At 44.0% G+C, this 16,878-nt stretch overlaps 1 protein-coding gene across 1 annotated transcript; it reads left to right on the top strand.

The window, feature by feature from the left end:
- Positions 1-2,089: 2,089 nt before the first annotated feature.
- On the top strand, positions 2,090-15,370 carry LOC123763975 (putative uncharacterized protein DDB_G0285119). The gene is made up of 3 exons (XM_045751359.2): positions 2,090-2,402; positions 4,565-5,997; positions 15,200-15,370. Exons 2-3 carry the CDS (start codon positions 4,651-4,653, stop codon positions 15,368-15,370), a joined length of 1,518 nt encoding a protein of 505 aa, XP_045607315.2. The 5' UTR covers positions 2,090-2,402; positions 4,565-4,650.
- The last annotated feature ends 1,508 nt before the right edge of the window (positions 15,371-16,878 follow it).

Raw genomic sequence — 16,878 nt, 5'->3', positions numbered from 1 at the left:
CTGGTGCTGGCTGGGGACAACCACCACCCTGGTGCTGGCTGGGGACAACCAACACCCCTGGTGCTGGCTGGAGACAACCAACACCCTGGTGCTGGCTGGGGACAACCAACACCCTGGTGCTGGCTGGGGACAACCAACACCCTGGTGCTGGCTGGGGACAACCAACACCCTGGTGCTGGCTGGGGACAACCACCACCCTGGTGCTGGCTGGGGACAACCAACACCCTGGTGCTGGCTGGGGACAACCAACACCCCTGGTGCTGGCTGGGGACAACCAACACCCTGGTGCTGGCTGGGGACAACCAACACCCTGGTGCTGGCTGGGGACAACCAACACCCCTGGTGCTGGCTGGGGACAACCAACACCCTGGTGCTGGCTGGGGACAACCAACACCCTGGTGCTGGCTGGGGACAACCAACACCCTGGTGCTGGCTGGGGACAACCAACACCCTGGTGCTGGCTGGGGACAACCAACACCCTGGTGCTGGCTGGAGACAACCAACACCCTGGTGCTGGCTGGGGACAACCAACACCCTGGTGCTGGCTGGAGACAACCAACACCCTGGTGCTGGCTGGGGACAACCAACACCCTGGTGCTGGCTGGGGACAACCAACACCTTGGTGCTGGCTGGGGACAACCAACACCCTGGTGCTGGCTGGAGACAACCAACACCCTGGTGCTGGCTGGGGACAACCAACACCCTGGTGCTGGCTGGAGACAACCAACACCCTGGTGCTGGCTGGGGGACAACCATCACCCTGGTGCTGGCTGGGGACAACCAACACCCTGGTGCTGGCTGGGGACAACCAACACCCTGGTGCTGGCTGGGGACAACCAACACCCTGGTGCTGGCTGGGGACAACCAACACCCTGGTGCTGGCTGGGGACAACCAACACCCTGGTGCTGGCTGGAGACAACCAACACCCTGGTGCTGGCTGGGGACAACCAACACCCTGGTGCTGGCTGGAGACAACCAACACCCTGGTGCTGGCTGGGGGACAACCATCACCCTGGTGCTGGCTGGGGACAACCAACACCCTGGTGCTGGCTGGGGACAACCAACACCCTGGTGCTGGCTGGGGGACAACCATCACCCTGGTGCTGGCTGGGGACAACCAACACCCTGGTGCTGGCTGGGGACAACCAACACCCTGGTGCTGGCTGGAGACAACCAACACCCCTGGTGCTGGCTGGAGACAACACCCTGGTGCTGGCTGGGGATAACCAACACCCCTCGTGCTGGCTGGGGACAACCAACACCCTGGTGCTGGCTGGGGACAACCATCACGCTGGTGCTGGCTGGAGACAACCAACACCCTGGTGCTGGCTGGGGATAACCAACACCCTGTTGCTGGCTGGGGACAACCAACACCCTGGTGGTGGCTGGGGACAACCAACACCCTGGTGCTGGCTTTGCATTAAATTAGCTGTCATCTGACACATCCCTCTCAGTGAAGGATGGCGTCCGAGACCCCTAAATTGCCTGTTCATAATGGCTGCCGCGAAGCCTTGAACAGTTGATCCCGTTCAATGTTCTTTGCTGCTTAACATCAAATTATTACATATTGACAAATGCTCACGTGATAACTTTAATGTATTTTGTAGTACTGAAAAAAACTTTAAATGTCTATATTACTGGATGTTTAAGCGTGCTATTTGATGAACAAGGTTAAGTAGCCCTGAATGTGGTCAATAAGTGGATGGGGGACATCCCCTTGCCTTTGGCTAGAGGGAGTTCGATTGGCCAATTAGGCTTCCTTCCCCGGACAATGGAATACAAAACGGCGTCTAATTACATATGATTTCACACTGCAGGTTGGTTCTTCAACACCATCGAGTATAACTACTCTTCCTCCTTGTCATATATCCACAAATATTGTCATGCAAGATGAGCCCTAAAAAAAGAAAAGAAAATATCGTCCGCGCACTGCCTCCTCCACCCCCCTCCCTCACCCCTGCCCCCTAGCACCATCACCCCAGCACCCACATAACCCCCCCCCCTCCACCCTTTGCTTGGAGTGGTCATGGTGATGGTCCGTCATCTAGCCACAACTAACCGCTATTGCCAGTCCAACACCAGCAACACTTCCTTCAGCACTGTTGCCAGTCCGACACTCTAATATTTTCCTTTAAGTTGCCATCACTACTTCGCGGGGTCCCTTGGGTTGCTTTCTTCGACTCGCTCAGGAGATCCAACACGACTCCGATAGCTGATTCGATAGTGATTTGTTTGGTGTTATGGGTTTGTTTGGGTGCCTGGCAGTGGGTGGCACTCTCGCCTGGTGGTGATGGGAACCATTACCAACCCCCGCCTCAGGACTTCAGTGCCAGGGACAGAACAGGGAACACCTGGGCATCGCACCACTGTCGGCCACTTGGTTCCTGTAGTGGTCCCTCTGGTAAGCTTCCACAACCCTGTATTATAACTTGAAGATGCTTGTTAGCGTCTGTAGCTAACAATACAGTTTTATGCTCATTAGAGATACTAATTTTATGCTTTACCTAAAACTGCTATTATCTAAACCAACTCATTCTGTCTGTAAAGTTTTGCAGACAGAATGTACAAGATAAACAGACTTGAATTAAATCAATCACCTTTAATTAGTAATAAAGAGCCTATTCTGTGTTGGACAGTGTTGGAGTTTAGAAGCCTAATCGTTGTTTATATATGTAAGAGAGAATGTCTCTTTATCTGTCGGTTAAGGTTGGAGGCCAGATGTTTGGGGCTAACCTCATTAAACTTTGCATGATTAATTATTATTTTAGAGTCATCGGGAAGGTTCTGGGAAGCCCAGTTCCTCCTTGAAGGAAGGCACGGCCCCAATCCTTCACAATGTCTGTGGATGTGAAATGCTGTACCTCGAGTCCAAAGATTTGTATTAGTTGAAATAATAACGTATGTTCGGATGACAGATTTGGTTACAGTAATGAGGATAGTGTGTATAAAAGTGTTTAAAGTCGTGGGGGACACTGGAAGGGTGGAGATGGGGAGGGCATGTGTATGAATGCAGAGAGGGTGGAGATGTAGTGTGTATGTGTATGTGTGTGAATGCAGGGAGGGCTGAGACATTGGTTGGCAACAATGTGAGAACATGGAAGGTGGAGACTGGGAAGGAGTGTGCATGTACTTACCTAATTGTACTTACCTAATTGTGCTTGCGGGGGGGGGGGTGAGCTCTGGCTCTTTGGTCCCGCCTCTCAACCGTTAATCAACAGGTGTACAGGTTCCTGAGCCTATTGGGCTCTATCATATCTACACTTGAAGCCGTGTATGGAGTCAGCCTCCACCACATCACTTCCTAATGCATTCCATTTGTCTACTATGACACTGAAAAAATTCTTTCTAACGTCTCTATGGCTCATGTGTGTGTGTGTGTTTAGCTAAGTGTAGTTACAGGATAAGGACTACACTCTAGGTGTCCCATCATCCCCCCACATGTGTCCTTGCGATATTGGTTCATGAACAGAAGAACAAAAGGAAACTGCAGAAGGCCAAATATTTCATGAAATACATGAAAGTTTCTGGAAACATTATCCCTAATGACTAATACATGGGAGTTGCTATCTTTATTGGGATATCTTTGTATCTATCATCTTACAACGCTCGTTTTTAATCAAGTTAATCAATTTTAATCAGTAATTTGATCAATTAATCATGGATCCAAATTGTATAAACTGTTACTAATTTTCATGTGTATGGCTTCGTAATCTGTATTAACGAGGATTAATAATGTTTCTCTTGAAAATACTTATTTACCTCTCTCAACCAATATGATGAGAATTTTCCGAGAAATGAACAATTAGATAATTGATAATTAGATAATTAATTGATAATTAGAAGCATTAGATAATTGACCATTTCGTAGATAATGTTTATGCTGTGAAATTCGAAATTTAAAAAATCTTTAGATGTTTTACCTGTAAATAATATATTAACAATTTTAAAAGGTATTTTATAAATGACAGTTATCACTACGAGGGCTGTTTTGAACTAATAATTTTTAAATAATATTTCATAATTAAACACAGCTTGTATATAAAAAAATTTCAAGGTCTTGACAGTATTTTCGAACCCAGGAAAATATGGTAAGCATAATACATTTTGGGGGGGAATTTTCTCAATGACGATTTTGTTATAACACATACGTTGAGCTTTGCTAGAACAAGCTTCCAGGAAGTTACTGGATAACAAAACTTGAAACCAATAGAATCAATTTGTTTGTTTATCCAAGAACGCAAGACTAACAGTTCGAAGAGCTTTTAAATACCTGGAGAAAACAGATGGTTGAAAACTTTATCAATGCCCCGATAAATAATGAATGTATTACAAATTGTTAGTAGGTTTTCTGTATTAACTCAAGTAACTTACGAGAAAACTTTTCCCTATGAATTAGGATATCTAAAAATGCCAGACACTTATCCATTTCAGTCTCTATAGTAAGATTTACAGATGTGACTTAGATAATGCAAGAGGGTTCTTACAAGAGCAAGATACTGCACATACTGTACATATATTTATCTCCTTGTAGACATCGCTCAACAATTTTCCACTTATTTTCAGATCGACAAGCGGAGAGTCGCTAAGCTAAGTGCAGGCGGAGAGTCGCTAAGTTTGGTGCAGACGGAGAGTTGCAGAACTTGGTGTAGATGGCGGACTTCCTTGAGAGTAGCCTCTTCCGACCTAGCGCGCCTAGTGAGAACCTCCTAAAGAAACCCAAGAGGAAGAAACTCAAGGTAGACGATAAAGAGGCGAGATACAGCAAGGGAGCACTAATAATGGGTTCTCCTGTAGGGCTTAGATTTTCTGCCATGACTACCTCACACAGGAGAAACAACAGCAACAGCAGCAACAATAACAATAACAACAACAACAATAACTGTATCAACAACAACTGCAGCAGCAACAACAATAACAATATGCCCAGGCATAGAGGAATCACAACACATGAAGCCAACCAGCCATCAAGACCTCCGCGTCCAAGCCTCATACTCACAGACAATTTAAGACAGCTGTTGCCCTCTGAAGAAGAGACTGAAACATCAAATACGAATCGTGGATCAAGCCCAGCTGTTAGTGGCGTACCCGCATGCACTCAAACTGTCCCTCAGTCGCTTCAACCAAAAGGCAGCTTCTTAATGAAAAAAATATGCAACTCTTCAGCTCATCATCATCATGCTAGCGTCGAACAGGGTGTCGTCTCAAACTCTACCACGGAAGTTCTGCCCAAAAGTGTGCCATCCCAGCATGAACATACTCAAACACAGGGAAATACATCGCAGGAGCCCTATATTATGAGTTCAGAAGCCAAGTCGGACATCAACAAGAATTTAAAGGTTGTCTCTAACCCTCTCACGGGTTCCGCAGATATAAATACCTGTCCTCCACACTCCAGCGGTCAAGTAGTGCAGTTAACCTCGCGCTGCACCAACGTTGCAAATGTCTCAGATATGCAAGAGCAGTTCATCAAGATGAACCTCAAACGCGGTGAAAGAGAATCCATTTCATTAACCAATACACGTGGTTTGATCGCATCCAGCTCCTTGCGTGAAACTCAGAATGACGGTTCGACAACCGTTAACAAAGATCTCGTTGACTCTGTCTGCTCATCGTTCACGGACACCGAAGTGATAAAAGGGAAAAATCTGCATAATACGTTAGTCAGCAACGCTTCGGTATCTTCCGGAGGAACGATATATGGTTTATCGAAAACTCTGAACTTTTTACATGCTTTTGAGGGCAATAAGATCATGAGAATCAACATTAGTAAGCGGCAAAAAATTATAAGCCTCTTTCACTACTTGGTGGGAATTAGATGGAAAATGCAGGGGAAGAAGGAAGACAAGGAAATTCTTGTAGAGGAAGAAGTGATGGGAGACGATGATGGGTATGGAGAAGGAGTTCAGGTACGCTACAGGATAAGATGGCCCTTGACCGAGCGCTCGCAAGTGCCTGCCAACTGCCCTCCTGATGAAAGAAAACGGCCAAGAATACAGGTAACCAAATGTCTAATTCTTTATATATATATATATATATATATATATATATATATATATATATATATATATATATATATATATATATATATATGTGTGTGTGTTCTATCAGTTATTATTGATTATCGTTATCTATTTAACATGTTTTGACTTTAGCTGATATTTCTTATTTAAGAAAAGTATTGAGTATAATTGGTTATATGTGAAGCCTGGACTAGCTTCTGGAACGTTTCCAAACCTGGAAACCTGGAACGTTTTCAAACCTGGAAACCTGGAACGCTTCCAAACCTGGACTAGCTTCTGGAACGTTTCCAAACCTGGAAACCTGGAACGTTTCCAAACCTGGAAACCTGGAACGTTTCCAAACGTTCAGAGCGGAACCCCCAGGTTGTATAACTTACGCAATGTCATGGTTCAGAGGTAACGTGCGGAACTTGGCAGCACAATGGTCCAGGGTTCGAATCTTTACATTGCTCAAGTTGATTTCCACATTGATATATCACTTTGGTGTTGTTTCCTTCTGTAATGTCTAGTATGTTATCTTGAGATGATTTCGGGGCTTAGCGTCCCCGCGGCCCGGTCCTCGACCAGGCCTCCTTTTTAGTTACAGACCCCCAGGAAGCAGCCCGTTGCAGCTGTCTAACTTCCAGGGTACCTATTTACTGCTAGGTGAACAGGGGCATCAGGGTGAAAAAAATCTTATTTACTTTGTTTTGAGAAACATTTGTTTCCGCCTCCACCGGAGAGCGAATCCGGAACCTCAGGACTACGAATCCGAAGCGCTGTCCACTCAGCTGTCTGGCCCCTGTTATACAATGCTTAAGTTTGGTGAAAAGGCATCTTCATATTGTAAGCGAAAATCCATGATGATAATAATTTTAGTTTATAACAAAAAATACATTAGAAGCAATACAGTGGTTGAATGGCTATTCCATAAAAGGCATATTTAATAAATTAACCATTGTATTACGTAAAGCTTCTCAGGCATAACTTAAAATTAATTCAGTTAAATTATTAATGGGTGTAATGAGGTAAACACCTAATACTTAACAGGAATTAAACTAATATATAAATTGTTAAAAAAATTGCAAATATTCAATATGTAGATGGTACTAAATGATGAGAGGTGAAGAAAATATGCATTTAAAATGTACAATAATAACAAAATAAATGTTTACTTTTATTTTAGATGAGGAAATGCAAGTGAAATTTGTTACGTGATTTTAATTAGATATTTCTTAGTTTCTCTTTTAAACTAGTTGAGAGAAATACAAAAGTACATTCTATAATTTAGGACTTTTTTTTCATACCATTTCTGCTTAGGTTGAGTTGCACTCTATAAATATCAAATAGACATTATATTTATAGAAAATATATCATTGCTTCTCGTGTGATGGGCCATGGGTTCTGTCACCTCTAAAAGAAGCGTTTGAGGTCAGAATTAGCACTGCAGTTCAGAGTATAGGTATAAAGTACACTTGAGAGTGTCTGAAGTGACTTGATATTTAACATTCAGGGATTACAGTAAGATTGCTGAGTTATGGTTGGGATTCGAGTTTGTTATTGTTGTGATTGCTGATCTATGTTTAGTAACAATGGGTCGTAGGAAATTTGGATTCCCAAGCACAGATACCGTAGGTGTGATATACTTAGGTGAGTGAATAATAGTGTTATCAAGGCATAGCGGGGAATGTAAAATAGGAATTTAAAGAGAATGCCTACTATTATATATATATATATATATATATATATATATATATATATATATATATATATGTCGTACCTAGTAGCCAGAACTCACTTCTCAGCCTACTATGCAAGGCCCGATTTGCCTAATAAGCCAAGTTTTACTGAATTAATATATTTTCTCAATTTTTTTTCTTATGAAATGATAAAGCTACCCATTTCATTATGTATGAGGTCAATTTTTTTTTATTGGAGTTAAAGTTAACGTAGATATATGACCGAACCTAACCAACCCTACCTAACCTAACCTAACCTATCTTTATAGGTTAGGTTAGGTTAGGTAGCCAAAAACGTTAGGTTAGGTTAGGTTAGGTAGGTTAGGTTGTCGAAAAAACATTAATTCATGAAAACTAGGCTTATTAGGCAAATCGGGCCTTGCATAGTAGGCTGAGAAGTGAGTTCTGGCTACTAGGTACGACATATATATATATATATATATATATATATATATATATATATATATATATATATATATATATATATATATATACATATATATATATATTATTAAATATGACCGAAAAAGTAAGATTAATAATTCTAACACGAATTTTCTCAATGTTTCTTACATTTTTCTTCACTGTTGATGGTAACTGAAAAATCAATTCTCCAAAATTAATTTTTATTTCTAGTCTGACGCGACACTTGAGCGCGTTTCGTAAAACTTATTACATTTTCAAAGACTTTAGTTTATACACACACAACTATAACTGAACAGAGCTTAAACATCTTCGATTTTTTATACCTGCATTTGGGTGAGGTGATACAACAGAGGTTCAGGGAGAGCATAACCTAAAGTACACTGAAGCTTGTAGTTGCGGATGGGTAGGGACTAGTTTACATGGGTTTACCCAAGAAGAGGCAATGGTAGGGTCAAGATCTTCAGATGGTTCACAACGGGGTGGAGTTGTTGTGTGAGATTGGAGACTACCCTGAGCATGTGGGGCTTCTTGATGTCGATCAAAGGAAGTTTTGCTGGGTGTTCAGGTGTTTGACAGTGGTTAAGTTGATCATCGTTAGTAAATTCGTAAATTTTTCATGGAGCCAGACAACCCACTGGTCTCTAACACAGCTGGTCAATTCACAGTTACGACAAGCCTATTGTAGTTTGTAAACAAAAAAAATACTCTTCTGATGAGGCATTTGTGTATGTAAACACCCGCTCTCCTACCCGCGACAGCTGGTGACAAACACTAACTTTTTCGAACATTTATTTAGTTAAACACAAATTCTCCTGCTGTGTGTACCCTTAGGATTCTTCCGACCCGTTCTATAAGATACCAAAATGATATTCATCTATCACTATGTCTGTATAGTTTTCACCATCAGCTTCTCCTGAGGGAATGTAAACACCATTACTAAGTCTCGTAGTTTTTGCTGGACAAACTCATCTTGGGATTTAGCGTGACGAACATGAATAGAACTCACTTGGTTTTTGAGGCTTTTGATCATTTTATGTTATGTACTGTTGGCTTCACAGGACTTAAGTGAGATGTTTTCTTTGAGAGCGTTCGTGTTTAAATTCTTGGTCTTGTGGCTTCACAAAATGGGCTTCAAGTTGTAGTTTATCAATTAAGATGGTGATGGTGGTATTGTAGGTAGTGCCAATTCTGAGGCAAATGCTGGTAATGGCACTGGTTTTAGCTCTGGAGCTGGCGTGGAACTGGTGGTGAAGTTACCATTATGGCAATGATTGTGAGAGAGTGGAAATGGTGCAGAGGAGGGGCGCCGGTGCTACACAGCCCAGCTCAACGGTAACGTTTGCGCGTTTGTAAGTAATAAGGAAGTAGCTGATTTTGGCATGGCCGAGGTACTATCCCTCCCCTCACCCACCCCCTCCCCCCACCCACCCATGCTCTCTTTCTCTCTTTTTTTTTTTTTTTACTAATACTAGAGTTCATTAGGGTTATCGAGTGAAACTGCAAGAAAGAGCTGTTATCCTACCTCAGCTCATCTGAAGCGTGCTCCTAGAGACTTATTTATTTCGTGAGAATGTTTTTTGAAACTATCATAGGGGAAACTATCATATAATAACTGCCATAAAGGAACCTGATAAAACTGCAAACAAGATCTTTAATCCTACCGCAATTCAGATGAAACCTGCTCCTAGGGCCCTATTTATTTCATGGGCATATTATATGCACCATAAGGAATAAACGTTATTCATTAAGTAACAATCATATAAGGAACAGGATGAGCCCGTAGCCAACTGTGTGCCAGAGCCTTCATGTGATCAGTGGACTTGTGATCTTGTGGTCCCGGGTTCGATCCCAGGCACCGGCGAGAAGGGAAGGGAACTATCAGGGAAAAGCGCCAAGCCACAAGGACTATACAGGCACCGACGAGAAACAATGGGCAAAGTTTCTTTCACCCAATGCCCCTGTTACCTAGCAGTAAAATAGGAACCTGGGTGTTAGTCAGCTGTCACGGGCTGCTTCCTGGGGGTGGAGGCCTGGTCGAGGACCGGGCCGCGGGGACACTAAAGCCCCAAAATCATCTCAAGATAACCACACCGAGGCGTCCAACACACCCTAATACCCACTACTCACCTTGCCCCCATACCTCCCCCCTATCTCATACCCACTGCCCAACCGTCCCTCCTCCCTCATACCCACCCTTCTCCCCCTCCTCATACCTACTACCCACCCTGCCCTCCTCCCTCAGTCCTACTGCTCACACAGCCCCCCCCCCCCTTATACACACTATTCACTGGTCTAAAACAAAAAATAGCCGGACCAAATGGTGTATTTTGCAAGAGGCAATTGGAGAAATTCTTGCAGGAAGTGCCGGATCACTCGGGTTGTAGGAAGCATGCGGGCCGGCGGCCCTCTGCCGGCAACAACCTCACCAGTGAAGTTATCGACAGACAAGCCTTACCTCAGGCCGGACTTGGAGAGTAGAAGAACGCTCGAAACCAGTTACAGGTAAGCTAGAAGTAATCACCAAGTAATATTGTATTTATGATCACGTGCATAAATATAATTACTGTTTGAAGGTCGGGCTTCCGTTCTTGGCTGCTCTGACGCGTTACTTGTTTCCTCTGGTTACTAATAGCTTCCTCTGGCTCCAACCGATTCCCACCGGCTCCAACCGGCTCCAACCGGCTCCCACCGGCTCCAACCGGCTCCCACCGGCTACCAACCGGCTCTCAGCGTTCACCACTGCTCCCTCCCTAATACCCAGGACAAAACCTCCTTCACCGCTTTCCTTATCCAGAAGATAATGAAAGAAGATGTGAATAAGCCAGTTTACATTTTTCTAGAAAGATGCTGCAACTGCTAGACTTAGGCTCTGTTACTAGTACCTCCGGGAGTCTACACCACCTGCTGATGTAGACTTGTCTTAAGTGTAAACGCTGTCGGCACGACTATTCATATACTTTGCGTCATTATGTAATTGAAGACAAAAAAATAGTGGATTTCAGAGATAACTCTTATCGATTGAGTTAAATGTGTGAGTACTTCATTGTGAGTGTGCATATGTGTATGTATATATGTATGTATGAATAATACAAACACAGTTCTAACTAGCTTCATAAAATTGCTACTTAGGTAAATTTCTCCCTCTCTGTCTGTCTGTCTGTCTGTCTGTCTGTCTCTCTGTCTGTCTGTCTGTCTGTCTGTCTGTCTCTCTCTCTCTCTCTCTCTCTCTATCTCTCTCTCTCTCTCTCTCTCTCTCTCTCTCTCTCTCTCTCTCTCTCTCTCTCTCTCTCTCTCTCTCTCTCTCTCTCTCTCTCTCTCTCTCTCTCTCTCTCTCTCTCTCTCTCTCTCTCTCTCTCTCTCTCTCTCTCTCTCTCTCTCTCTCTCTCTCTCTCTCTCTCTCTCTCTCTATCTCTCTCTCTCTCTCTCTCTCTCTGTGCGGGTGCGGGTGCCACCTGTTTCCATCTCCCTGTCACTCACTGTCAGCAGTGACCTTGAATTGGGAGCGGATGCGGTAATGATGAGCGGGTGGGACAGTGCCAGGCCGTGTAGTTACAGTGCCAGGCCGTGTAGTTACAGTGCCAGGCCCGTGTAGTTACAGTGCCAGGCCGTATAATTACAGTGCCAGGTCGTGAAGTAATAGTGCCAGGCTTTCGAACCTTCTCCAATTGATGACTGTATTCAACTATTTGTGTCTGCAGGATTTAGCATTGACTCTTGGATCCCGCCTTTCTAGCCGCCTGTTGTTTAAGGCAATGACTCCTGTCCTATTTCCCCATCATATTTACTTTTTAACATTCTGAATAGAGTTTGCTTCCACAACTTGATTCCTTTAGTCACGTTCCCTTTTCCCACTACTCGTATGCTAAGTGAAAATGTTCTAACATCTCTATGACTTATCTGAGTTTCAAGGTTACACCCGTGTCTCCTTGTTCTGTTGGTATTCAGTGTGAACATTTCGTATATTTCCACACTGTCTATCCCCCATAAGTATTTTGTATGTCTCTATCATGTCTCCCCACTCTCCTTTTTTTCTAGTGTCGTCAAGTTCAGTTTTTTCAGTTGAACAAATCCACAAGGGTCGTGACGAGGGTTCGAACCTTCGTTCCAGAGGGTCCCAGACGCTGCCTTAATCGACTGAGCTACGACATTTGTTCATTTGACCCATCACGCTATTGTGATTTCTGTGTGTAAGTCAGTTCTTTCAGTTCCTTTCCTATGCCATCTCTTGCAACTCTGGGACTATCCCCGTCGCAAATTTCTGAATCTTTTCCGGTTTCCTTATGGATTTCTTCAAGTGCGGTTCCATGATGGGGCGGCATACTCTAAGACTTGTCTTAAGTAGGCAGTGTAAAGCGTCCTAAATCCCTCCTTACTTAGGTTTCTGACTAATGTTCTAACTTTTGCTAGCTTTTGATAACGCTGCTATCGTTATTCTATTTATGTGTGTCTCAGGAGTTAGATTTTGTGTTATGTGAACTCTCAGGTCTCTTTCTCGAGTCGTCACAGGAAGGTAGTTTCTCTTCATTGTGAACTGTCCCTTTGGTATCCTGTCACCTAGTCTCATCTCCATCACTTTACGTTTGCTCGTGTTGAACTGCAGTGTCTAGTCGCTTCATGCGGAGAGGAGGAGGGAATAAGCTCTTTCACAGCGTTCAGAATTGTTCGTGTGACTGATAGGTTGCGGACTCCCTGCGTCACTCTGGAGTCGGTTTCTGTGACGATGGAGAGCTCAGACGACCTGCACCCTGACCCTAAACGCTCGCAGCGCTTTTCGTCAGTTTTGACCTCGGATGGTCCCGCCTGGGTGGACATGGGGGATTTTGTAAGCTGTGTGTCTTCTGACGGCGAGGGGGGGGGGGGGGTCTGTGACTGGTGATGTTCCGGTGGTCTCGGAGGTGGTGGTGGCGGATGTCCACGCATCGGATGCTGGTGTAGGGAGCGCTGTGTTGGTTTTTGTGTCCCCTCCCTGCGCCTCCTGATGTGGGCTGTGGCCCCCGAAGTGGGAGAGGCTCTGTGCCCGTGCCCAGTGCCCAGCGGCCTATTGCGAGTATGGGCTCTGTGTTGCCGTCGATGAGAAGTCTACCCAGTCTGGGAGTCCGGGTGCGGCCGGTTCCCTGGTGCTCGTCCACCGTGTGGGTGCCCAGTGTGCAGGCTTTCATCTCTCGTGTTTCTGATGTTATGTCGCGCCCTCGGGAGAGGTCTGGTGCACTTCGTCTCGTCTCGTCTTCAGGAAGATGAGCGGATCGTTTGGGAGGCATACTGCTTGAGGTTTCCATAAAAGGATTATCCGCATAAATATGTATAGGCATTGCCTTCTCGCGTATGCCCCCTTGCCTTTGGCATATTGATGTGCTTCGATTGCTGTTTAAACCATTGGACCACTAATATCCCCTCCTGAGGTCAATAGGCATTAAACCCAGCACCAAAAGGTATTATTTGAACATTTATATACTGAGAGGTTGTATCCCCACCTCTCAGTGTATGCACACTGAGAGTTTACATTGTTGTTGTTGTTTTAGATTTAGCTACTCTGAACAAAAAAGTTCTCTGAACAAAAAGTTCTCTGAACAAAAAGTTCCAAGTTCCTAAGCTATGGTGAGCCCATCATGGACTTACCTGGCACAGTAGCGGGGATGAAACCGTGAGAGTTTACTTTACACCTGAACTATATTCAGGAGGCTAGCATACTTGCTGGTGTGTCGATACACAGGTGTGCAGGCCTTAGTAAATCCTCTCGTGGTCGATAGAACAGAAACCCAACACCAACCGAAGTATCATTCAAAGTAATATACAAAACAAGTAAGATGTAAATAGACAAAAGAAAGACACGAAATTTTATAAGAAAAATTATTTATCTATAATAAATTTATTCATGTGAGGGAAATCTCCAAAACCTCTTTACCGATTGCTTTGAAATTTTGACACAACGTTGCATTCCAATACGCGCGTTTTTTATATACCTACTATATTCATGCCAAACCTGTGAAAGGTAAAAACATTTTTTTTTTTAAAACAATGCCATCTGTTGGACGTAAGAGCAACACATGCCGTAATCTCCGAAAGTTCTTCACCAATTGCTTTGAAATGTTGACACAACGTTCCATTCAAATACGGGCGTGTTTTTATATACCTAATATATATATGCCACACCTGTGACAGGGAAAAACATGTTTTTTTTTTAAACAGCGCCATCTGTTGCACATAAAAGCCACACACGCTATACAAAATATGTCACGATTCCATTTCAATGTTTCCGATTGCATTGATAAATTGAATTTTCATAGTTTTTTACTTATTTTCATTTTGATTTAATTAGTTTGTGTGACACTGCATTGGAATTGAGCTGTGTTTTTAGCATATCGCTCATTCCTGAGTATAGTTTATTATTTTTTCATTTCTTTTTTAACTGTTCTTTTTATTTTTTAGTGATGGGAACATCAGATCATTTGGGAACGCATCAGACGGTGGGGTGGGGAATGGTGGATGGTGGGGAAAATAAGAGGATGGGGGAGGGGGTAATAGTGGGGAGGACGAGATGACAGGGGAGTGGTGTTGACCAAACCAAACACTAGAAGGTGAAGGGACGACGACGTTTCGGTCCGTCCTGGACCATTCTCAAGAAACGAATGGTAGGGAGGTGGAGGGGATGGGGGAATGGGAGATGGTGGGGAGGGGAAGGGGGAGTGGGGAATGGTGGAGGGGACGGGGGAGTGGGGGTAGGAGGGGAGGACGTGGGGATGGGGAAATAGGGAATGGTTGGCAGGACAAGGGGACTGGAGAGGGTGGGACTGGTGTGGAGGATAGGGGAACAAGGGAGAGTTGTTGCGGCTCAGCAACGCGTGGCCGGGTTCAACTAGTAGCAAATAAAAACCATAATAAAATTTACAATCTTAGACATTGAAAGTAATTTTCTTGAACATTGTGTATTATGAAATATTTACCAGGGAACGAAAAAATAACAAATTGTTTATATATATATTAGTTTTTTATTATCATTTGTTTTGCATAAAAAACAATCTAATCTTACTTTGCAGAATGTTTGCCGAGCTGGTCGTCAAGTTAGGAGGTCTCTGAGTCGCGGTTGTCATTATATTGGACACGGCCTGGCTAACATGACCTCCTACCTCCCTGATGCCGCCTACATGGGCCCCGTCCCTCCCTCCACAGGCTACGACTGCGAGTTTGTTACCACAGACTATATGTAGTCCACCACCAGCTGCGTATTAGCAATTGCATGCAACTCAGCGACTACATTAGTAGCAATCATATGTGTAGGCTAGTAACTGCGTACTAGAAATCGAAGGCAGCTCAGCGATCACAGTAGTTTTATATACAATTTGATAATAGGTAATTGAAAAACACGAAGTTACCCACTCAACAGTCAGCAACCTAGCGAAAGGAAAAATATCTGTGAACTTAATGTAAAACTCAAATGGTAGTTTTAGAAAGACCGGTGATGAAAGGTGTTATGATAAACCAACGGTGGTAGTCTATTACGCAAGAGGGCTACGGAAAGGAATACAAAAATAACGTGTAAAGTTGAACTCTTGGTTAAGGCTTAACGAGTAAGAGAGAGAGCAGGCGGCGTGGACTGATGAGAGCGCGGGAACGAACTCTGTGACGTAGGGCCGGTGACTCTAGCGTCACACCTTCGTTTATATTAACTGTGCAGGCGATGAGTCACAATAACGTGGCTAATGTATGTTGACCAGACCACACACCAGAAGGTGAAGGGACGACGACGTTTCGGTCCGTCCTGGACCATTCTCAAGTCGATTGTGAGAATGGTCCAGGACGGACCGAAACGTCGTCGTCCCTTCACCTTCTAGTGTGTGGTCTGGTCAATATATTAACTGTCTTTAAGAGAACATGACATTTTGTATAGAGTGTGAGCTATCCCGGAGGAGTAGAGCTGAATCCTAGACAAGTTGGAATGAATCTTGTAGAGCTGAAATAATTGGCAAGAAGTTAAATGCATTTTAAACCTGAGGAGAATGCTCGAACTTATGTTTTCAAGCACTAATGGTTGTTGTTTATATAATCCCCGGTGTCGGGGATAGAAGCCTGTACTGGACCTTCTCCAGAACGCAACCCACAAAAGTGACATCAAACCCGGGTACCTATTTTACTGGGTGCCCAACCGTTTCTGTCGTGTCCGGGGAATGAACGCGGGTCCCATTTAGTGTAAGCTAAGGACACATACCACTGTGCTACAGGACCCCGTGTACTATAATATAAGACCATAATGCTGGATAAGCTATGACTGAAAACCAGAGAGTGGAACAGGGTTTGAGTAGATGAGCTCGAGGGATGGTAGGGGGGTAAAAAATAGCCTAAGTTACTCTATCTGAGTAGCTTAGGCTACTCTAAGCCTAGATTAGCCTAAGTAGCCTAACTTATACTCTACTGAGATGTATTTTTTTCTTGTCTCAATAAACATACTTGAACTTGAGGGACGAGTGCACAGGGGACTAGAATTGAGGTTAGTGAAACATGGAGACGTCTGCAAAAGAATCGATAACACTGAATGTGTGATGAAGATTATTACCCACAAGAAGAAAGAAGCAGGCGACGAAAGAGCCCCGCGTGAAGGAGCAAGCAACAAGGTGATTACATGAAGGATGTAACAACAGCGGTCATTAATGTACGTCTAGACTACAGCTGTTATTATTACTACCATTATTAATGCTACTGCAGTTGTCGTTACTCCTAC

Source organism: Procambarus clarkii, chromosome 23 (genome assembly GCF_040958095.1).
Source record: "Procambarus clarkii isolate CNS0578487 chromosome 23, FALCON_Pclarkii_2.0, whole genome shotgun sequence".
NCBI classification, from domain to species: domain Eukaryota; kingdom Metazoa; phylum Arthropoda; class Malacostraca; order Decapoda; family Cambaridae; genus Procambarus; species Procambarus clarkii.
The sequence above is the reverse complement of the archived record's forward strand: the minus strand, read 5'-3'. Positions and strand labels throughout refer to the sequence as shown.